This window comes from Tamandua tetradactyla, chromosome X, assembly GCF_023851605.1.
Source record: "Tamandua tetradactyla isolate mTamTet1 chromosome X, mTamTet1.pri, whole genome shotgun sequence".
NCBI lineage: Eukaryota > Metazoa > Chordata > Mammalia > Pilosa > Myrmecophagidae > Tamandua > Tamandua tetradactyla.
Window position 1 is genome coordinate 88791367 of NC_135353.1, and position 23942 is coordinate 88815308.

At 35.1% G+C, this 23942-nt stretch overlaps 1 protein-coding gene across 1 annotated transcript in view; it reads right to left on the reverse strand.

The window, feature by feature from the left end:
* Nucleotides 1-643: 643 nt before the first annotated feature.
* SH3BGRL (SH3 domain binding glutamate rich protein like) overlaps nucleotides 644-23942 on the reverse strand; it is a 302360-nt gene continuing 279061 nt past the window's right edge. Inside the window, exon 4 of the mRNA XM_077145483.1 lies at nucleotides 644-2501. Within this exon, the coding sequence (XP_077001598.1) occupies nucleotides 2439-2501 (63 nt within the window). The 3' untranslated portion in view covers nucleotides 644-2438. The remainder of the gene's footprint in view (nucleotides 2502-23942) is intronic.

Here is a 23942-nt window from a genome sequence, read left to right on the forward strand (position 1 = left end):
TATCTATGTGGGAAAGCTTTCACTCAGAGTTCTACCCTCGGACAACATGAGAGAACACACAGTGGACAGAAGTCATAAGAATGTCATCTATATGGGAACACCTTAATTTCTCTGTTCTTAGGCAACATGAACTTACTCAAATATGAGAGAACCCTTATGAGTGTCATCTATGTGAGAACGCTTTCAGTCAGAATTCTGAACTTAGATGGATTGAGAGAACTCACAGCACATATTTTGAATGTGGAAAAGACTTCAGATATAGCTTTAAGCTTTAATCATACCAGAGAACCCCCATAATGAGAAAGCACTGTTTGTAATCAGTCCTTATTTCAGCTAATATAAGGAAATTCATAGAGGTGAGAATTTGTATGAATCCCATCTATGTAGAAAGGCCCTTAGGAGATGGTCTGGTGATATATGAGAGAACTCACAATATAAATGTAATGGAAGTGGCGTCCTCATCTACCACTCAAACTGATAAGCTGGAGAAATTATACATGAGGAATTCTATATACTCAATGTAGGAGTGCCTAACTTTGTAATTTATCCTTTAAAATGAGTGGACTCCCTAGAACTGAAACACTAGGTCTGTAATTACTGTCTACTGTCATTAAGTGAAACACAAGACTTGATGTGCTAAAAAATATTTAATTTAGGAATAACCATGAAAACACAACATTAATGAGAAAAATCATGAAAACATGAAATAAGAGGGAGAAGTCTTCATTAGGAGGGTGAAAACCCTTGTGGGAGATCCATAAATTTCATAATGGAGAATGTATTCAATGTAAAATCAGGGTAAATCATTTGTTCAAGTATTGTGGAGAGTGTGGGCATGAGTTATTGTGTCTCTGTGAAGGCTAGTATTTGATGAGATTGGGTAAATTATTGGTATTTAGTGGTTGAGTTATCGAGATCAGTGGTGAAAATGCTATAGGTGTTGGGATAGAATCTGAAGATTGATTAAGAAGTCTTCTGTTGTAAATGAATATGCTTCTCTGGTTACTGTTAATGGGTAAGTGATTGACATTTCTTAGGTCAGTGATTAAATATCTGAAGGATAGGAACAGATGTGTTTGCTTTGTTTTTAATCTTAGAGGGGATAATAATTCATCTTGGTAACTGTATTTATCAGTGGGTGAGAGGGTCCTGCACACATTAATTCACTGAGTCAAGCAGAGGTAATTTACCTTCACTAATGACCCATTAGGGACTATCAGAACCCATTGAAATAGTTATCTTAAAGGTAATAGATTCCAAAATTTGAAGGGCCCATAGGCAATGCCATTATGATGGCCCAAATGTGGGAATCCAGTCCTTGACATTGATTTGGAAAAATTATGATCCAAAGCATGTGTTTATGACAATTTTTTCAGCTATTTTCATAACTTTAAAAGAGTGCTGAATTATTTCCTACTACAATTGGTGACATTAGAAGTATTTCTGTTCTCTTCATTACATCTTATATTTTATGAAATACTGAAAGACATTACTTTGCCCTAAATAGGGATCAGGAAAAGTTGTCTTCTCATAAGATCTGTTATCATTATATAGAGGCAATGGTGGGTGTATGTACTGTAATAAATCAAACAATGGAAATAAAAAGCAGAAAATTTGGGGAGGTAATAGGAAATTGTTTTTGTTTGCAGATTACATTTTTGGATATATAGAAACCCCTATTGCATTAAAAAAAACTAAAGACCATTATTAATTTTAGGGATGTCACAGGGTCTGAAATAAAAATAAAATTCAATTATGGTTTGTGAAAAAATTAACAATAGAAAATCAACCAATAAAGCGATGAATGGATAAACAAAATGTGTCATGTACACGTAATGCAATATTATTCAGCCACTAAAAGCAATGAAGTTCTGATGCATGTGACAATATGGGTGAACAATGAATGCATTGTGTTGAGTGAAATAAACAAGACACTACAGAAAATATTGTATGATCTAAATGATATGAAATAATTAGAAGAAGCAAACTCGTAGAAACTAGAATCTAGATTGCCAAGAGACAGTTTGAGGCTAGGGAAAGGGGAGTTAAGGCTAAAAGTGTACATAGTTTCTATTTGGGATGATGGAAAAGTTTAGGTAACTGATGATGTTGACAGTAGCACAACGTAGTGAATGCAATTAAGAGAAGTGAATTATATATCTGAATGTGGTTAAAAGTGAAGATTTTAAGATAGGTACATTATACTTGTTTTAGTTTCCTCTGCTGCTCAAAACGGTGTCATGAAATTCCCTTGAAACAGTGGGAAGTTATTAGCTTAGCTAACAGTTAAGACTGTGAGAATGTCCAAATTAAGGCATCATCAAGGTGATGCTTTCTTTCCAAAGACCAGCTGCTAATGACACTTGGCTCCTCTGTCAAATGGAAGGTCAAAATGATGTTGTCTTTGGTCTCTTCTTTATCTTCCCATTAGATTGCTTTCAGCTTCTTGTTTCCATGGCTTTCTTCTGTCTCTCTGTATTTATTCCATTAATAAAGGACTCCTGTAAGAGACAAAAGATCTATCCTTAATGAGGTAAGTCAATCCTTAACTGAAGGACCCTCATCAAAGGATCCTACTTAGAAACAGTGCACACACATAGTAATGGATTAACTTTAAGAAAATGTTTACTGAGGTACATGCAGATCCAAACCACCACAGTCCACCCTCTATAACCAAAAAAGACATGTCCTTTCTATATGCAAAATACATTGTTTATATCACAATATCCCAAAAGTTTTAAGTAATTTCAGAAACAAAGTTTGGTACAAAGTCTTGTCAAAATCAGTTAAAAATGTAGTCTGTTCTTGGTACAATTCCCCTCCATCTGTGGACTTATGAAACCTAGAAAACACATTATCTACTTTCTCTACTTCAAAAATACAAAGAATGGACAGGCAATGCCCCTTCCCATTCCCATGGGGAGAATTTAGAAGGAAAATAGGGGTCACAGATCCCAAACAATTCCAACCCTGCAGGCATACCCCATTAAGTTTCAATGTCTGAGAGTCATATATAGAAAGATGTTTTGTCTTCCAGGTATGATATAGTAGCACCCCCACCCCTTCCAAATCTTTGCACAGTGGACATGTTCCAGGAAATCCTTGGTACGTAGGATCAACCCTCTCAGAAGACTGAGGTGATGGCCAGACACTCTGCTATCACCAAGGAGTCTGCTTCAACCTCTGTGAACTGAAGCAGCAGCACTATTTTTAAAAATTGGGACAGAAGGCCTGCCCTCTCAAAGTACTGGGCATACCCACCCTCTCCACACACATGGGTGGGTTTGATGTCTTGGTCTGAGAAGATGTCTTCAATTCAGAATTCAGCATCAATGGTTCTGACTTTGAAGTAATGTTTTCTTCAATCTGTCCCTTTTTTGTTCCTTTTAGTCCAGGCTGTCAGTGGTTCCATTCATACAGATCTCACAAAAAATACTTGCTTTTTTTCCATGTAGTACACAGGTGTCCAAGCAATCAGACAAGAGAAATTTGCACAAATACTCTCTGGATAACTGAATTTCCAGTCCTGACTTGCACTGAAATAGCTGACTTTCAATGTTAAGTTAAATCCTAATATGGAAGGATTTACTTTTTTCTGGGGACTGACATTCCAGAAACTCAGAATTTTTCAGACCATCAATTTCTAATTTCTTTGTGCCCAGAAGTTCAGTCCTCACCTTATGTCTTTCCTCTCACATTCTATTATTAGCTTCAAGGAGACCAGGCTGTGCTTTCCATACATAGCTTTGCAATCTCCTCGGCTAAATATCCAAGCTTATTGCTTTTAAACTCTGCCTTCCATTTGATATCAGAACTCAATTTTGCCAAGTTCTTTGCCACTTTAAAACAATAATCAGTTTTTCCTCCAGTTTCTGATATAAAAATGTAATTGTTAATGACAACACTAACCACCTTGATGGGCATCAGCTTCCATTTTATCCAGGGAACTATGGAGAAGAGGAGCTAAGCTGACATACCAGTGATCCTTTGCAGTGGTGACAGACGCCTCTCCCCATGCAAAGAAGGGAAATATAGCAAGTAAGTCAAGTTCAGTGATAAAGAGGGTGTTGTCAGTCACCAGATGGCCAATTCCTGCAGCTTACTAATTAACTGAGTGTTGCCTGTGCAAGAACACTCCATCCTGGTTAACCTACGCACTCCCTCACTCCCACTTTTCCCTCACCCCTATTCCCTTAAGCAGCCATATAAACCACTTCCAAACTGAGCTTTTTGAGTAGAATCCATGTTTGGTGCTGTTCAGCATGCATGTTTGCTCTGGCTTAATAAAACCTACATTACTTTAACAGTAAAGTTCTCTGTTGTTTTTCCTTTCAGAAATTTGTAACTTTAGTTCCTAGGTCTTCAGTTGTACCAAATTGAAAAGTTTAACACTGATAATACATTCACCATTTCTAAGGCCTCATAGCTTTAGCATCCATCTTTCTACCCACAGTCTCTTCAAAGTAATCTAAGCCTTTTCTAGCAAACAGATTTCAATTCTTCCAGCTTCTACACATTAACCAATTCCAAAGCCATCTCCACATGTTTTGTATTTTCAATAGTAGCACACCATTATTAGTACCAAAGCTGTATTACTCAGTGCTCTTTAGGGAAACCACAAGCAGCCATTATTTTTGATGCTTTGATTTAGATATTTTCCCACACTGAATAAATTCCCATTATTCAAGTTGAACTATTTTATGGTATATTACTTTCAGCAGCCTAGGAAACTAAAACATTACCAATTTATGTCTCCCAGATTTTCTCTTCATGCCAGACTTCCATGGAGCTGGTGGCATATTTTAGCACTGCCAGCCGTGTATGACTCACAGTATTTAACTTTGGAAAACAATTTTATTTTGTTCTTATAAAAGTCATGAATTCCCATTTCAGAATATTCATACAATTCAGAAAAAAATGAAAAGATAATTTATAATCAAACATGCAAAGATTGCCATAACCAATATCGGTATGTATGCTTCCTGGATGTGTTTTCTACATATATTGTTATAGTATTTTAAAAACAGAGGTAGAGGGGGTGTGAGGGTAGTTCAGTGAGAATTCCTACCTGCCATATGGGAGACCCAGGTTCAATTTGCGGCCCATGCACTTCCCAAACACACAAACAAGCAAACAGAAAAAAAAACAAGCAAAAACAAAAATAATATGACAAATGTGCTGCAATAAGGTGGAACTCACATTGGAAAAAAATGAAATGTGACACCCATCATACAGCATACACACAAAAAAACAGAGAGGTAGATACGCATTAAAAAGTAGAAGTAAAATTCTTAGCTCCAGTCCTGGAGTACCCTCATTCTTTAACTTTTAGGGTTATGGAGACAGGCCAGTATTCAGGTAGAGCACAGTGATCTTTCTCCTATATAGACTGGCTTCTCCATGCAGTCTTATAAATGTCATCCTTCTCTGAGACTGGCAGCTTTTTTTTCTCCACACACTGAAAACCAGTGGACTTATAACTTGTTATATTAGGCAAATTTTATACTTGGCTGGTACATTCCTTTAACTTTGGATGCATTAATTCCTTGTGAATTATCTGAGAATTACAGCCCAATGTAACTACTGATATTTTTGGGGGGTTGGGCTTAAACATATCAAGATGAGTTCCCACACCACATGAGGTCATTATGTGCTATCAACCTTGTGAAAATTAAGTTAGAATAGTACAAAAATAATCTATATTTTATATGGGTCCAAAGACTTCTCATTTGTTGATTAATAGTTCATTAGTGCAAAATTAGGGGTAAAAGTGTAGTGTTAAAGAATTATAGTATCCTCAATATTCTTAAATCTGTGAACAGATTTACATATAAATTGTTTGTTGCTTCAATGTGATAAGACATAGATGATACATTCAGGACATTACCTGATTTCATTTAATGACTTGGTACTTGTCCTGTTCTTTTTTCAGGTTGAAATATACCTTATATTGACTCTTCACAAATATAAAAACAGAAGTACAAAATTAGAACAAACTGAGAGTTGGAAGATAACTTAGAGAAATCATTTAATCTAACACCTTTATATTTCAGATGGGGAAATGGATGCCCAAAGAGATAAAGAGATGTGCCGAAGATTGCAAATGTGTTTTTCAGACAGAAGCAAAATTATCTCTATGGAAAAGAATCTCTTCTACTTTTAGAGATTCCTAGAAAAAAGCAATTCCCCAAAAAGCTCAGCCATCCTTTCTTGCTTAAACCTATGTTGAGGACCATTATGAAATTAAAAGCCATAACATTCTATTAAAATATTCAGTTACACTTTATGTTGTGTTGATGTGAACTCACTAAGTAGTGAATCAGTAAAGAATGGATGAAGGCAGATAGCTTCATAACTGTTGACAGAATACTGAACACCATCAAATACCAATAGGATATTATACTTAAAAGTAAAGGAGGACTGTAGGAATTGTAGCCAGATTATTGAACAAGGCCATAATGTCTTTTATTTTATTATATACTAGAATGAGTTAAGAAGAAACAGTCCTTGCACAGGCAATATAAATTAACATTTTATCTCATGATAAAATAAAATTTTTGCATTTCTTCTTTGAAAAAGAAGAGTTAATTTCCACACTATTTATAAATTTTAACATCTGCATGAAGCCACCATGATGAAAGCATTTCTCCTACTTTTTAATATAGAAGCCTAAGGAACTGAAGATAGCTTGTATTTTTATTCTGAATTTTTATTTTTAATACAGTTTTGTCAAGCAGCCATTTATTTTAAACCCTATTCAGTGCTGCATGTTGGAAACTTGATTAGATTATCTCCACAGAGATGTGACTCACCCAATTGTAGGTGTTAACCTTGGATTAGAGTGAGCTGTGACTCCACCCATCCCAGGTGGTCTTGATTAGTTTGCTGGAATCCTTTAAAAGAGGGAACTCTTTGGACAAAGCCAGAGAATGTTGAAAGAGCCATGAAGCAGAGAGCCCATGCAGCCAGAGACCTTTGGAAATGAAGAAGGAAAATGCCCCTGGGGAAGCTTTATGAAATAAAAAGCCTGGAGAGAAACCTAACAGACATCACCATATTCACCATGTGCCTTTCCAGTTCAGAGAGAAACCCTGAATTTCATATTCATTGGCCTTTCTTGAGTGAAGGTAATCTCTTGTTGGTGCCTTAATTTGGACAGTTTTATAGACTTGCTTTAATTGGGATGTTTTCACAGCCTTAGAGCTGTAAACTTGCAGCTTAATAAATTCCTCCTGTTAAAATCCATTCCATTTCTGGTATATTGCACTCCAGCAGCCAGCAAACTAGAATATCCAACTAGGCATCATCAAGGCAATGCTTTCTTCCAAAAGTCTGGCTGCTGCTGATCCTTTGTTTCTCTGCCACATGGCAAGGCACATGGCAACATCTTCTGGTCTCTCCCTGCTTTCAGCTTCTGGCTCTCTCTCTCTCTCTCTTTCTCTCTGTCTCTTTCAATCTCTCCATCCCATTTATAGAGAACTCCAATAAGGGGATTGAAACCCATTCTGAATAAGGTGGGTCACACCTTAACTAAAGTAGCTTCCTCAAAAGATTATACTTACAGTGGGTCCACATACACAGTAATGGATCAACTTTAAGAACATGTTTTCCTGGGGTACACGCAGCTTCAAACTCACACAGGTAAGTTTTCTGATCATTGAATTTATTAAAGTATAACGCTATCATAGTCTGAAACATGACAGAGAAAGTAAATAATGTAAAATGTCATTTATTAAGCTGTCATTATTGGCCTATAAACTTTTTACATCTCCTTTAATGCTCACTACAAGGTCAAACAAATAGAAAGTAGTACGGCTTAGTTTTGGGGTTTCTTTTTTTTTGATAAGCAATATTTTTTTCTTTATTAGAGAAGTTGTGGGTTTACAAAACAATCATGCATAAAATAAAAGATTCCCATATGTGACCCAATTGCTAACACGTTGCATTGGTGTGTACATTTTTTATAAATAATGACAGCACATTTTTATGATTTTGCTGTTAACTATAGCCCACGATATAACTTAGGGTTCACTGTTTAGTGTAGTTCCATGAATTTTGAAAACCTTTTTTCTTTTATCATATATATAATCTAAAATTTCCCCTTTTAATCACATTCAGATATATATCTTGGTGCTGTTATGTTCAAAATGCTGTGCTGCCATCATAGAGCTGGGATTCAAACCCAGGTCTATTTAATTTCAAACCGCATGATCTTAACCACTGATCTACACTGTCTTCCTCCATTTATACTCCAGGAAAAAACACTGAGCCCATCATACTAAAAGTAATTTTGTATAATAAATAATAAGACATGTTCTCAAAGCAAAAACGTGAATATAAGTTTGTTCTGTGATGGTAATTTCACTTATTGAAATATTTCAGCCTCCATTCATCCCATCTCCAGTTCTTATCTGGAAAAATAATAGTTGTTTCTTCTGGGACTTGATCTCAAGAACAAGAGAGATAAATAACAAATAAATAATGCATACATATATGCATATATATATATATATGTATATATATATATATGAAAACCCAAACCAATAGAATACAAACACAATTACTAATGAATAATCTTTCATTTGAAACAAAACCATTTATGGCCCTCAGTTATACTTTATGGTTCCAAGGAATTATATATGAGTAATCTATAAATTATATGTGTATGAATGAGATGTATTCCAAGAGTCTCTTATTTAGAATTTGGAGATATCAATATTATGAATGGTGATTATGTTCTCAAGCCATCACACACAGCTTATTTAGCCCAGAACATTGCTGACACATAGTACCAGTATAGAAATTCAGTACCTCTAGCTAGAGATTCTAAAGTGCAGGAGGTAGAAGCTTTTCCTCTTTTTTATTAGATGAAGGGCTGGTCTCGAGCAAAATTTCAAAATTAGAGGTTTCTAAGTCAGCAACTGCTTACATCTTCTTCAGCTGTACCAGTTTGTCTCTTTTTATCTCATAAATACAAAGTCAATTTAGAAATACAATATGTCAATAAAACTTCTGCCCTTTGATTATACTTCAACAGTTGAATAATTGCTTCTTTAGCCTTAAGGATACATGTGGTTAGTCTAATAGATTGACTTTTAAAGAATATATCACTCCTCTCTAGTAATCTAAGAAGGTCAAAGCAACCGAAAAATGACATTTCTTTTCCTCTGTGATCTTTCAGCAATATATTTCTGGAAAACTAAAGAGTCAACCACAAAAGTCAAGACAAATGGGAGGTATAAAATTTCAAAATCATTTTGAGCACCACCTTTTATGTAAAAGATTTTTCTGGAAAACAAATATTCAACCAGGTACATTCTTCTAAAAATTACAATGGTAAAAAAATGATTTATACAAGATCAAGTGTTTCTACTTGAATTAGACTTCTCCAAGTTTCTTCTCGCTGCTCAGATCATACTACTCCTTCAAAGACCAACTCAAATGTTTACTTTTTCATGAAGCCTGTATCATTCATAACATTTTATTTGCAACTCTAGCATGACCCTTAACACATCTGCCCTATATCATAGTTACTCATAAAGATGTTTCACTGCCACAAGTAGAAGTTGATAATTATTGAGTACTTCCTCTCTATCAGGCATTATGCTTAACAGTTTACATACATTTGACTGTTTATTCCTCATGACAAATGTAGCATTACACACCATTATTATACCTATTTTACAGAACAGAAAAGTGAGGCTCAGATATATTTTATATCCTGCCTAAGATTATACACCTGTCTACAATTAGAGCAGGAATTCACACTTGCATCAGTCTGACTACAGAATTCAAGTTCTTAAAAACTATATTATATTCCATCACCCACTACCCACCCCACACTCCTCAAGTACTTAGCTGTATTCATCTTTGAATGGCTAGCTCCTTATATGGTGCCTCACTCATTTAAAAATGCTTTATAAAGGTATTGACTGACTATTCCTAAAGCTGACTTTAGCCTAGATCAGTGCTTTTCAAGCTATCTATGGTGAAATACCAGTTTCTGCAAATTACAATAAAAATGAAATAAAAAATGACCTAAAAAAGACAAGCCACTATTTATTATTATTAGTAGTAGTAGATTGAACAGATTGTCAAATTATAGATATTTTCCAATTCCTGTACTTATATCTAATAGTTCATGGTCCTGCACTCCTTCATGCAATGTACTTTGAATAGCACTGGCCTAGATCGCTATGAAGCATTTCACATAAGTCAAGCACTTTCTGTTAGGATATACTATAGGCCCTTTGTGCATCAGTCATAGCAATGTATCAACTTCAAGATCATGTATGGAAGACAGCCTAACACCCAAGATTTTAAAAATCATAGTGTGCTTTTAAGTTTTTTCTCTCTTAGTAGAAATAAGCTTGATTTTTTTATTTGTCATTTTAATTTGTTTCATGTTTGGTTCTTGGTGAATTCAGTAAGATTTCTCAGTGTATTTAAAAATAGAGCTTGTATTTTAATTTAAGTTTCAAGTATTGCTTTTAGAGCCACGAGAAAGCCACAGCACGGCTGAGCAGAGCCATGTACAAGAGCTGACGCTGCCAGAGACCTTTAGAAATGAAGAAGGAATACATCCCCAGGAAAGCTTCATGAAACAAGAAGCTGGGAGAGAAAGCCGGCAGACACCGCCATATTTGCCACATGCCTTTCCAGTCAAGAGAGAAAATCTGAACTTCATGAACCTTTCTTGAGTGAAGGTGTGGACCATGTCTAAGGATTGCTCCAGCATTTAGTTCCATGAGTAATAAATATCCACAGGCAGTTTTCCTGGGCGTAGATGTAAAGTTTCAAGTATTGACTGCCATGTGAGTAAAAGTTTTTTGGTGATTAAATTCTAGAATTTGCCATGGTGTCATTGATTCATTATGGATCTTCAGGAAATTTGTTTTACCTTCTTCATGAAGTATAGGAGAGTTAAGAGTTTCATCTACTCACTTCCTGGATCCATTTCTCTATAATACATGCTGTATGTGAGTCATGGAAGCATGATTAATATAAGTATTTACTTTTACAGAAGTGGTCTCATGACATATTTTCAGCAATCATCTAAAATACCACCCAATTATTCCTGCACTCAGTTATATATTTATTCAAATTGTAACAATTGAGACTCCTTTGTTTACAAGTCTCCCTACAAATCTTACTTCTCCCATTATTTTCAGTGAAAAATCGGTTTGTTCTTTCTTGACAACATCCTTGGCATTGCAATTCCATAACTGAATTAATTGGGTAGGCCAGAGAAGCTTTGTTAAAGGCACATCCAATGGAACTATTTTAAACTGGTCTTTGAAGTCTTGAATTAAAAAGATGGAGCCGGTGAGCAGAGGTAGCCTTGTCATTCCATTTAATCCTCTATTCTATATCAGTGATTAAACGTATAATTCTCCCTTAAACTACTTCAAATGACAGTAAGATATGTAGGCTTGAGAAATTTCAAAAGAAATAGAAGAAAATGACGTTTTAAAGAAGCTCTATGATGCTGTTTGGTATTTTTAAAGGAATATTCTTAAACTAGTAATGTCTACCATGAAAATGAAATATGAGCTACAGACATAATTTCTGATTTTATGTATGTGCCTATTTTGAGCCAGGATGTCACTTCAATTTTAAAATTAGTATGTTAAGTGTCTAGCTAGGCTAGAAAGTAATAAAAGGAACTAATCTGGAAGCCACAGTTAGCAGACAGCAGAGTCACTAGCTAAAGCTATCTGTTTGTCAGTGTAATAGAAGAAAGGCTCCTTCCAAAAGTGAAAGAGATATATGCTCCACAGGTGCATAGAATTCAGCCACTTGAACTAACAAAGGGGAACTTCCTTTAGATTCCAAGTTATAATGCAATCTCAAAACCTTATTACATAGGGTATTTTTGTGCTGACTGAGGTCATTTTCTTGGGCAATACATTACTATTTATTAAAAAAAGATGACTTGGCCACCTATGTAAGGCTCAAACTCATTACAGAACTGAAGACCTAAGATAGAGTATTTTTAAATTTTAGTTCTCTGGCTTTGTAGTTAATTTCAAAAAATACAAAAACAACTTATAATATATTTCTGATACCACAGAAGTATTGTCTCTCACTACCTAAAAAAATTCTTCTGACTCCTCACCTTCTTATAAGTCCTCTTTTCTGTAAAAACATATAAATTTGAGGGGAAAAAGGGAGAAAATAATAGATACAAAGAATACTCTCTGAATATTTTAATTATATATAATATAATTATATATAATTAGAAATTCACTGCTCATTAGATGCAAAAGAAAATCTTTCCAAGTGCCTGAATATGAATCACAAATATAATGCTTATTGCAAGAATAATTTTCTGTATAAAACATAATGATCCTTTATTTAAGAACGTTTATAGTATAATGTAGGAAGTCGAGAAAAGAATCGGCCTACTGCTTTCTGCACTGTAACTTTAATGTAATATTTTCTGCAGTGCTGGTGGATAGTGTACTACATTAATTGTACATAGAAATGACACAGACAGGAGTAATTGTTCCTCTGTCTCTTCTGCCAAGAAGTGGTGTTACCCTGACATTTAACATTCAAATCGACTATTTTCTCAGAGTCTCAAAAACAATTGGTAGAGAGTAACAGCTGTCTGACTCAACCAGTTAATTAACAACATTGTTCTCTTACCTAAATTAATAGGCCACAATAGAAATATTTTTCTGAATGAGATACACAAATATTTGAGACTCAGGGAACTAAATTCATATTTCTTCAACTTAAAAAGAAAGGTAACAGGACAGTGCAATGCTGGCTCAGTGGCAGAATTCTCACCTGCCAGGCCAGAGACCCAGGTTTGATTCCTGGAGACTGTCCATGCCAAAAAAAGGTAACAAAATTGTAATGGTTGATTATAACATGTCTTAAAGTTTCTAAATAGAAATCTAACCTTGGATATTCATCTCAAAGAAAAATGAACAGTTTTCAACTTAAAATTGGAAATTATGCTTCATAATTTAATTTTTCATTATAATAAAATCTTATTCAATATTTTAACATAAATTTTATATTATAGCAATTGGTAATGTTGATGGGTGGATTTACTTTACTACAAATGTCTAAAGTAGAGGGCAATTTAATATAATAAAAGCAGTCATTAAAATGTCAGTAAACATTTACTTCTTGACTTCAGAAAACATGCATTATTGAAAAGGAACAAAAATGAGCTCCATAACAGATGCATTGCACCATTTTAAAAAGCAATCACCATTAAGATTGAATGCTTTATCCTTTTAGGCTGAAAACACAATTCACTTAATTCTCCTAAAAGAGTTTTAATTACTTCTCACACAGTAAGTTTGGTTCCCTATCTTCCCCTAAAATTAATGATGATATTGACCATTCTAAGAACCAGAAATCCTCCAGGTAAAACATAATTCATGCATAGTTTATCTTTGCAAAAGTGGTCGATCCTTGACTAAGTGTAGGTGTTTTGTATTACATTTTTCAAATTTTTGAACAATGGAACAGACATGGAAGTCAGGGAAATTTTTCCCAAAGTAACACTGTGGCTATGATTATAAAATTGCTTCATGGCTAACATAATTATTCAATAAAAAATAACTACATAATGACTCTGAATTATTTTTCAAATTTAAATAGCATTCAGCTAATACATTATTTCATTTTATTACTCACAACCATAATGCAAAGCAAGTATTATTATCCACATTTAAGAGATGAAGAAATTAAAGCTCAGAGAGTTTTAGAGGAGGTTTTCCATTTCCATCAAAGATATAAAATTTAACTTATCAAATTTATATCATATTTAAAATCTATGAACCGTCTTTTAGTTGAATTTTATTGATCTTAATTATGTGTTCAAATATCTTCATTGTCTATCTACATTGGTTATTTAGTTTACACAAAGTATGAATGGTCAATTCCTTTTGTTTTGCAAGGTCCTATTTCTATGAAATGTTTAATATCTTAAGCTAGCGTTTTCAGCCAAATTCTTTTTTCAAATAATACAATGTCTTAGAAAAGTAATTTTCTTAAATATTTTGAATTATGATTGTGCTTTCTTTTTCAACTGAATTCCAAATAAATGGACTTTAGATAAGATAGATAGACAAGATAGATAGATAGACTTTAGATAAGATAGAATTAAACATAAGCAAAAATTTTATACTCTATGAGTATATTAAAAAGGACATTAACACAATTTACTTTCACATAAAAATGCGAATAAAGGCCTGGCCTAAGTCAGTCTGAACAAAAACTATATCATTTAATGACTCCATAAAACTATTTCCATATAAAATAAGAGAAGATATATTTTACTACCTTTTGCAGTCAAATGAAACATAACCCAGATCATATCCCCAAGTGATACTTGCAATCCTAATCCTATGTCTTCCTTTCCCTGCTGCTAAAACAAATGCCATACAACGGGCTGGGTTAAACAATAGAAATTTATTGGCTCACAATTTTGATGCTGGGAGAATTCCAAAACCAAGATGTCAGAAAAGTAATGCATTCTCCCTGAAGACTATGGCATTCTGGGGCTGGATGCCAGGGATTCTTAACTTTCTGTCATATGATAATGTACATTCCTCTTCTGTCATATGATACTGTACATAATTTCCTTTCTCTTCTGAATCCCATTGACTTTTTGTTCCTTTCCATGGTTTTCTCTCTCTGTGTCTGAATTTCTTATTCTGCTTATAATTAACTCTAGTAATCCAGAATAACACTGAACCTGACTCAGAAGGGCCATCTTCAAGTGAGATCTTCAAGAGATCCTATTTACGATGGGTCCACAGCCACTAGAATGTGGACAAAAGTCAAAATCATGTCCAAACTGCAGTACAGTATTTAATCCACCACACCCAACATAAAATATCTCAGATTAACAAGAAAGTTAAGCATCAGGAGATCTTCAGAGGAAGTGAGTAGGCTTGACAACATTGTCTTCCCTAGGCTTCGTTCTTTCAGGACCCAACAAAGATATGGCAACATCCTCCATATTGTCAAGTATTTTACAAGTCCAGGGTGTTCAAAAGAAGGAAGTCACTTAAAAGATACCATTTTTAAAGCTTCAGAGAATGTCCTGGATTACAAGAATTAAATTTAAGTTGCTTTATCCAATCCAAACTTTGTTGACTCTGTTCATTTGCCTGTCATAATAGGTAATGCATAAAATAAAGACAACAGATGGCTTAAATCACAAGCTACATCTCCCAACAAACTGAGGCCATTACACAGCCTTCAGAGAGAATCCTTGCTCTCAACCTAGAACATTTTCATTTAAAACAAAATATTTCCAACCTATGAAGCATAGCAATTGTTATTTATAATAAATCATTTTAGAATTGAGAGTAACCGATGTCAAATTCATGATTTCTGTGGAATTTGAATATCTTTGTTTTCTCTTTAATTTTCTAGAAAATCTGCAATATTTGAAAGAATGCATCCATTATTTCTACAAAATACAAAGAATGAAATGACCTGTCTAAACCCTAGCACAAAATATTTAAATATTAATACTGCTTAGCTTACCATGTAGGAACTTAGCCATAAAAGCTTAGTATTAGACATGGAGTATTATGATCACTGGTTTATGTCATTGATATATAAGGCTAAAACATAGCTTATAATGTACGGTTTACAAACTAAGTAATAAAATTCTTTTCATTGTTATGACAGAAAGGTCATTTTGAGGGCATGGAAATATGTTCCCCCCAAAAGGCATGCTCAGGTCTCAACCCTTGGTCCTGTAAGTGTGAATCCATTTGTAGATAGGACCTTTGAAGGGGTTATTTTTTAAGATGGGCCCAGAATTGAATGATCTTGGGCCTTAAGCCTCTATGGCTGAAGTCCTTATAAGCAAAGGAAATTGGCCACAGAAGAAGCAGCCAAAAGGAACATTCAGAAGCTGTAATCATCAGAACTGGAAAAAAAGGAAAAGAAACTTCCATGTGCATTACCATGCATGCTGGTTTGAATACGTGGACCCCAGAAAACCCATGTCCTGGGATCCTCATTCAAAATTGCTATGTGGGAGCTTTTTTATTGTTCCTATGGAGATGTGACCTACCAAATTGTGGATGGTAACTTTTGATTAGATGATTTCCATGGAGATGTGTCTCCACCCATTCAAGGCAGGAGGTTGCTTACTAGAGTCATTTAGGAGGGAACCATTTGGAGAAAAGCTCAGATTAACTAGAGTTCATGTACCCAGAGACCTTTGGAGATTAAGAAGTAAAATGCACCCAGGGGAGCTTCATGAAACAAGAAGCCTAGAAAGAAAGCTAGTAGACTTTGCCATGTGACCTTTCAGATGAGAAGAAACCCAAACATCATTGGCCTTCTTGAACCAAGGTATCTTTCCCCAGTTGCCTTAGAATGGACATTTCTATAGCTTTGCTTTAACTTGGACATTTTCACAACCTTAGAAAATGTAAATTTGCCACTATTATAATAAATTCTCCTTTTAAAAAGCTGTTCCATTTCTAGTATATTGCATTCTGGCAGCTTACAAACTGGAATGGATTTTGGTACCAGAGAAGTGAGGTGTTGCTGTAATTTGTAAATACCAAGCATATTGGAACAGCTTTTTAAGTGGACAAGGGGAAGATTCTGGAAGAGTTATTAGGAGCTTGATAGAGCAGGCATAGAATGCTTTGAAGAGACTGTTGGTAGAAATGTGGACACTAAAGATATTTCTGATAAGACTCTAGACAGAAATGAGTCATGCCTTATTGCAAACTGGAAAGAAGTCTTTGTTTTAAAGTTGCAGAAAATTTATGAAAACTGACTGCTGGCTTTAGATGGAAGACAGATTTTAAAAACCATGGACTTGGATATTAAGAGATTTCCAAATTATATGTGAAAAATGCAACCTGGTTTCTCCTTGCAGCTTATAGCGAAATGTGACAGGAAAGAGATAAGCTGAGAACTGAATTCTTAGGTATAAAGAAACCAGAATTGATTTTCTGGAAAATTCTGGGCTTCCAGAAATGGAGACCCCATAGAATAGTGCCCCACATGAGGATTTAAGCAAGTGTGGAAGCAGTTAGCCATTTCAGAAAAATCCAGGATCGGAGATGTAGTTAACCAGAAATTTGTGGAAACTCCATCTGTCTGATGGGCATGGTCCTTGCTTACATAGAAAGACAACAAGAGTGCTGTGGGAACTGTATAATGGAACCACCACCAGTCTGGACTAAATGACTCAGGAGAGGGACAAAGTGAAGGTAGGATGTCTTCAAAGGCAGAACAATGGAGGCTAATATCTGACTGAGGTTAGGAAACCTCAGACCAAGAGAGCAGACCCATTTAAGTACTTGGAGAGGGAGAGTTTGCCTCAAAGACAGAGGATGGGCCTTATGCCTTATTGCAGTGGAAAAGTTGTGCTGCCTCAGGCCTTGGAGGATGTGGAGCATATTCCTTGGGGATTAGGGAGAGCCTGGCTACCACCACATGGATGGGTTGAGCATGTGTCCCAGAGATGACAGAGAGTCCAGGTGCAGCCTAGATGCTTGGAAAGGGTGGAACCAAGAAAAAAGTGGTCTCTCCAATGTCCCCCAAGGTTGCATTCAGAGAGAGGCATCCCAATGTGTCAGCCCTTGGAAAGGGTGGGACTTCTGCTTTCTAAAACCCTGAAGATAAATGACTCTCAGACTTTGAAATCTAATGGAGTGTACCCTGAAGGCTTTTGAAACTGCTTGGGTCTAGTGACCCCTGTGTTCCTTTTAATTCTTCCTTATGGAAATGAGAACATGTTTCCTATGTCTGTCTCTCCTTTGTATATCATTAGCAAATGACTTATTCTAAATTTTACAAGTCCAGAGCCACGGGATAATTTTGCTTTAGGACAGACCATGCCTGTAGCTGACTTTGATGAGATTTTGTACTTTTTCTGTCTTTATATTGCATTTCTGCTGTTACTGAAATGTTTTAAGACTTTCTGGTGTTTTATGGAATGAATGTAATTTGCATTTGGAAAGAAAATGTGTTCTGGGGGTGTTAAGTTATTATGCCCTGTCATTAGATTAGAGCCAGGAGTTAGCAAAAGGGAGGGAACTGGGATAAATTCATTGATTAACATGAAAAAGGATTTCACCCTGAGTCATAACTCCCAAAAGAGGAAACCATGGGAAACTTGGATATGGCCAATTAGCAATCTATTTTCTTACTACAAAAGACTAATCCAATTTCCCTTGAATATGGAAAAAGTGTTTAATGAGAATTTCTGAATCTCTCAGGGCTATCAAGACCTGAGTAAAAGAACCTTAACTAGAACTCAAATTTCAAGAAGTCTTTGGAGGGAAAAGCCTAGAAGTAGAGGTCTTTGTTTTCATAGAAACAGGGGAAAGGAAGATGAACTTAAATCAGCTGCTCCTGAAAATTCTAGAAGAAAATCATTTTATTTACTCTTAATAAATGATCTTGTTGGTAAGAGCAGAGGACCAGTGCTATTTTTACCATAATTCCTCTTGATATCTTTAGATACATTTTCTATAAAAACAAGGTATGTCTATCATTTTCATCCCATGAAAAGTATACCTATTTTATTTCCTTATCAAATTGCTCAGGTTTCCCCATGATCAACATATATTGGTTTGATGATTACAAGTCAACATAAAATCCCATGATATTTCACCAGGATACTTCCATCCAGAGTAATTACAAGTTTTTTTGTATCACTGTGTTCTTTTCATTTTTACTATCCTCAATTTAGTCATGAATTTAAGCCTGTTTTTAAAAGTTTTCTATTGACAAAATTTTTAGAGCACATGTGGGTACTTTGATATCAAATTCAATATCATCAAAAATTGAACATGTACATATTTCTTTTCACTGTGGCAATCAGGGAAAATATGCAATTAAAAGTAGGATGCATTTTGTTATTAGTGTCACAGAGATATAGAGCCAATCATCTAAGGAAGTAAAAGGCCTTATGCAATCTCCCATGCTATTTTCTCTGAGCTTTCCAAGAATAAAAAGTATAAACATCACAAAACAGTCATTATAGTTAATAGGTATCATATATATGTGTGTATATCCCATAGCTTATATATATGTATATGTACATATATGTATCCCATAGCATGCTGACAAAGATTGGGGACTTTGCTGACAACTAATGCATTTTAAACTGTTTTTATATTTGTGAAATCTTTTTATTATAAAATCTTCTATTACTATATCTCTTCCCTATAAATATTTTGTATTTTTAGCTTTGTTTAAGTTCCCTTGGATGCTCCACCAAATACCATGAAATGGATTAGCTTAAAAAATGGGAATTAATTTGTTTATGATTTTGAGACTTAAAGAAAGTCCAAATCTAGATGTCATCAAAATGATGCTTTCTCTCCAAAGACCATGCCATTTGATGGCTAGCTGCAGGTGATCCTTGGTCCTTAGTTTATCACATGGCAAGGCACATCGCAACAGCTGCTTGTCTCTCCTTTCGCTTCTGGGTTCCATTGATTTCAACTTCTGCTGCTTCCTTTTGACGTTTTTCTGTCTGAATTTAACTCCACCTAGTAGGATTAAGGCTTATCTAGATTGAGGTAGGCACACTTTCTTAACTGTTGTAACCTCATCAAAATGTACTACTTCCCATGGGTTCACACCCACAGGAGTTGATTAAATTTAACAACATATTTCTCTGGGTACACACAGCTTCAAAACACCACACTCTACCCCCTGGGTCCCAAAATAATATGATCTTTCCACATGGAAAATGCATTCAAACCAATACAAGCTTCTAAAATTAAATAGCCCAGAACAGATGACGTTTCCTAAGAGTAAAGACATGAAACATAACAATTCTTGCACTGGGTACTCAATGAAGAAATTTCATAGATGATAATGATGAGTATACTTTGAAAGTGGTGTACATTTTGAGTATTATGGCAAACATAAATATTCGTGATATCAAGAAAGGTGATTCTATCCTGTTTTCTGTGTTCTTGGAATATTTCTAAGTTACACAGTAAAAGTGGGAAATGTTTTCCTGGTAACTTCTTGATTTCATAGTACTCAACCTTACCTTTCTGATTGGAGAAGAATAAGATAGATAAAAGAAAGGAAGAAAGAAAGATAGATACATGGATATATAGATACAGTAAAAGAGATAGATGATATAGATATAGAGATCAACCAATCTATAGATGATAAATGGATATAGGTACAGCTAGATGATAGGAGAAAAGAAACAGGAAGGAAAGAGGGAAAAAGAAAGACAAAAACAAACAATTTACAAAAAGAGGATGCCTGGGGAGTTAACAAAATGGTTAACTATATGGAGAAAATATGGTTAATTAAAATATGGGTGGCCTAGGCTATCAGATAAATTGGTGGCACATTTTTTCTTAACTACCCAAACATCTGACCTACACAGCTAATGATAAATCAATAACACATTTTCCAGCAAAGAGGGATTAATTTGGAGACATAAAATAACCAATGCATATGCTTTCAATTTGTCAAGAGGAAGTCTGTCTTGGAAAAAATCGAATTAAAAAAATGAGGCATAACTTAAAAATATGGAACCTAAAATTTAATTTTCCTGTAAACTTCTCCACTTTAAATCCTATTTACCATCATCTTGTACTGAGCATTTAGCTATTTACTTTATTTTTAGAATGGAGACTGATAATTTAACTTTAACAGCTATTCTCAATAATTATTTTCCAAGTTTCCATTAGACCAAGTTCTAGAGTAATCACATTATGTATGGAATATTAAATATTTGTGTACCTCAATATCTAGGTCTAGCCTGTTACATATAAGGCATGTAATGCGATTTTAGGATACACTGGAAAAAATGTACATTTTCAGCCTTTCCTCTTTGATATTTAAGTATAATTTACGTTTAACATAATGAACAATACATAAGAATTCAGCTTGGTGAGTTTTAGTAATAGATGAGCACATTTGTAACTACCACCTAAAAGAAGTAGAACTTTTCTCTCATTCTTCTTTTTACCCAATCCTTACCCTAACCTCCAAGGAACCACTGTTATGGTTTTTGCCACAATAGATAAGTTTTTGCCTGTTCTTGAGCTTTTAATAAATAGACCCATATTGTATGTGCTCTTTTTGTGTCTGGCCTTTTTCAATCAGCTTAATATATATAATAATTGTCCATGTTGTTGTACTTATTAGTAGTCCATTCCTTTTTATTGCAAGTAATATTCCATTATATGGACATACAAAATTTTGTTCTGATGTTGATGGACATTTTGGTTGTTACTGGCTTTTTACTCTTACAAAGAAGGCTGCTATGAACATTCTTTTATAGATCTTTTGTTGGCATATGCTTTAATTTCTCTTGGGCAATTACCTTTAAATGTAATTACTCAGCTCTTTCTTCCTTTTTTTTAACCTATAGGAATTCTTCAACCTGCTGTTATTAAGGCTTATAATGTGAATCTGTGAAGAACATATGTCTAAACTTAAATTCATGGTAAGTAATAAATGATCAAAGTCAGAGGGACTCAGTAAACATAGATGAGCAATGGGTTTTAATCATAAGACTGGGGTCTACTTCCACCATCTGATTCTAGTCCTATGACTTTGGATAGTTATCTAATCTATATTACCTTCTATTTCATTCTCTTGAAAATGATGTTTAGTGGGTAAAGGAAAAACTGCACCAGACTATGTGAAACAGGGGCATTTATAACAGGAGGGAGAGAGTAGAACTCAACTCTGCTTAAAGAAAGGAAGGCAGGGCATTTAAAGGCTGGGGTGAGTTTGTGGAAAAGCCCTGGAAGATAGTAAGGAGGTGGATCACTCAGATAGGTAAGTGATTTACTGAGGTTGCAATTAGGACCACATGGTTTGGAATGTTTTCCTTTGCAGTAATTAGGCTGCTGGAATCTGTGAGGGCCAGGAGGGAGGAAAAGGATAATAAGGAACTACAGAATTAGGGGCCTCTCAGATGCCTTTGTAGTGTAAGGGCCAAAGTGAGAAGAAAGTTAGGCACCTAGAGTCAGGGAGAAGCTAGTGCAAAGTTTAGTCCAGATAAGGGGAAGTTAAGGCTATCTTAGTCAGGTGCCTAGTTCAAAATCATTTGAGTGTCTGCTATGTGCCAAGTACAGAACTAGATGCTGTAAATATAAAGAGTAGCACTGCTTCACAGCAATCAAAGAGCTTTCACTCTAGTAGGAGAAACAAGCATACAAACAAATCAGGTCAGTAGAATGTAGTAAATGAAGTTCATTCAACAAAAATTATACAATTGACAATTTTCTGTTGGGTGTTTACATTGTACTCCCTCCTAGAACTGGGAATATAAGGGTAAACACTTCCAATAGAGCCCTACCTTTGTAAGAGAGACTAATAGGGGGTACAAAAGTGAAAAGGAAATTCAAATGTTGCATTATTTATGATAAAGGGAGTATATGACATGTGGGGGCACAGAATCCAGGTATGCAACCTAGGTTAAGGGAAAAAGAGAAAATTTCCCCAAAAAAACTATCTGGAGGGATTTTTCATTCACAAAAGAAAATAGAAACTTAAAAGACCAGGGTAAGAGCACAGAAAATTCCAGGAATGAAAAAAATGCAGAGTGACTGAATGTTAACTGAGAGGCATGAATAAAGATGAAGAGCCCCATGGGAGATGTTGGAGGCCTCAAATAGAGTAGTGGCTGAAAACTTAAAGTGGAGAGATTAGAAATATTAGCAACAACAAGATTCTACCACTCATAAGCTCGAAGGATAATAAGAGTAAATGGTGACTTAACCCAGTGGCCAGAGACACCTAGGACATACTGGAACTTTAGCAGGCATGTTCAGTGGGAGCTATAGCCATGAGCTGTCAGAGATGCTACCAAAGAAGATAAGAAAGAGAGAAATAACTTGGCTTCTCCCTACTTCCTTCTCCCCAGTCTCCTACCATTTCCAAAAGTTAGGTGTGTACCAGGAAGCCATCAGACACAGGAGCCTAAGAAACATAGCTTGCAGGAGTCATTCCCTCTGTAAATAGTGCAAAACAAGGAAATGTCAAGAAATGAATCTTAGACAAAACAAGTCTGGGACTAACACACAATCCTAAGATTGCATTAATGTCCCAGCTGCATGTGAGAAGGAAAGGGGAGGGAATGAAGGGAAGAAAAGACCCTAAAAGAGAGAAAGATAGAAGTGCAAATTTACAATCTCTGCATTCTCACATATAGAATAGCAAGTCCATGAGTGTATTCACACGTGCACTGAAAAGCAGCTCTCAATTTTGTTCTTCTTATTTCCAAGCAAGAAAGAATATGGCACATCCCATCAAGATCTGTGGCTCACCCTAGCAATGATTTGCAATCAAGAGCATGTTGAGTGGACATATCAGGTACTCCAGAAGACATGTATAGTTTGAAGTATCTCCCTAACTTTGATGCATGCTCCTACTCACATGCAAATGCACACACATGAACTCACACATTCAGAGCTATGACCCTAGAGTTTATAGTGTGAGACAATAGCAGATTTTTAAATTGATGTCATCCCCCTTAATAAAGGAAATCAGAATCAGAAAAGATAGGATTATATCTTTTTTGGTGATCCATAATTTATTTTCTTTATTAGAAAAGTTGCACATTTACAAAACAATCATTCATAAAATATGGGATTCCCATACACCACCCCAATAACAAAGCATTTTATTATTATGGATCATGTTACAATTGAAGATAACACATTTTTATAATTGTATTATAAATTAAAGTACATGGTTTAACATAGGGTTCACTGTTAGTGTAGTTATATGTTCAAAACATTCCTTTAATCCTTTTATAATATGCCAAATAGTAGGATTGCCAGGTCATGTGGCAGTTCTACACTTTGATTTCTGAGGAACTGCCAAACTGCCTTCAACAGAAACTGTATCATCTTGCATTGCTACCAAAGAAAGGATGAATGTTCCTTTTTCTTTGCATTCTCTCCAATGCTTACTTTCCATTTTTTTAATAGCAG